Source organism: Lottia gigantea (assembly GCF_000327385.1).
Source record: "Lottia gigantea unplaced genomic scaffold LOTGIsca_847, whole genome shotgun sequence".
In the NCBI taxonomy this organism is placed as follows: domain Eukaryota; kingdom Metazoa; phylum Mollusca; class Gastropoda; family Lottiidae; genus Lottia; species Lottia gigantea.
This window is the reverse complement of record NW_008710798.1, coordinates 13,111-13,956: the sequence shown is the minus strand read 5'-3', so window position 1 is coordinate 13,956 and position 846 is coordinate 13,111. Positions and strand designations below refer to the sequence as shown.

The window sequence follows — 846 nt, the reverse complement described above, 5'->3', positions numbered from 1 at the left end:
TTAAACTCTTTGCATCCCTTTAATTTTTTTTTTATTAAAAGCATTATAATATTAAGTCATTATGTTACCTCATTTTGAATATTTCAGTTTGCTGCTATGATGGGTCTATCAGTAGGCTCTGATATCGAGAAGAAAATCAAAGTAGCGAAGTGTTTGATAGAAAATGGCTCTAAGACAGATCTGAAGAATGTGAACGACAAAACGCCTTTAGAGTGTTGTACAGATGAAAACATGAAACGGAGTTTGTCTGAGTTTATAAAACAAAGGTAAGACGATATCAGTGGGCCATCATCTATACATGCTCAAAATTCATTCAGGCCATCTGAAATTCGTTGACTTCCAAGGGGGCCACAGGCCATTCTTTCAGTGTGTAAAATTATAACAAATTTGAAAGTGGGGGGCCAAAGCCGATCCAGCACCCCCTACCAACATGACAACGCCATTGGTGAAATTGTCGCATAACAAAGTCGACCCTCTAGTAATGTTAATCCTGAGGAAAAATCTTTTTTTTTCAGACACGGAGGAAAGTCAACTGGATCTTCTGACAGTGGAACGACAAGAACTGTTCCTAATTTTGCAGAGTTACCATGTAGACGATGTTTAGGAAATCCAGCCTGTATTACCCTTGTACCGTGTGGTCACAAGTGTCTATGTCGAGATTGTGCCCTCAAAGCTAATAGATGCCCAGTTTGTGAACAGTTCATATTCCGTAGAGTCGCAACTGGTGGTAAGTTATCTTTAACATGAATAGTTTCCCCTTTCTTCACAATGTCAAGCTAATACGAACTTCGTACTTATATCTTCACTGCAATAGTCATCTTTTTTGTATCATGGAAGATTGAAAAA

The 846-nt window shown here is 38.2% G+C and overlaps 1 protein-coding gene across 1 annotated transcript in view; it reads left to right on the top strand.

Annotated features, from left to right (window-relative positions):
- Positions 1-87: 87 nt before the first annotated feature.
- The window catches only part of LOTGIDRAFT_176240 (hypothetical protein), a gene marked incomplete at both ends in the record, with an annotated part of 1,911 nt that continues 1,152 nt past the window's right edge, over positions 88-846 (top strand). Inside the window, 2 exons of the mRNA XM_009067663.1 lie at positions 88-266; positions 516-727. Of these exons, the coding sequence (XP_009065911.1) occupies positions 88-266; positions 516-727 (391 nt within the window). The remainder of the gene's footprint in view (positions 267-515; positions 728-846) is intronic.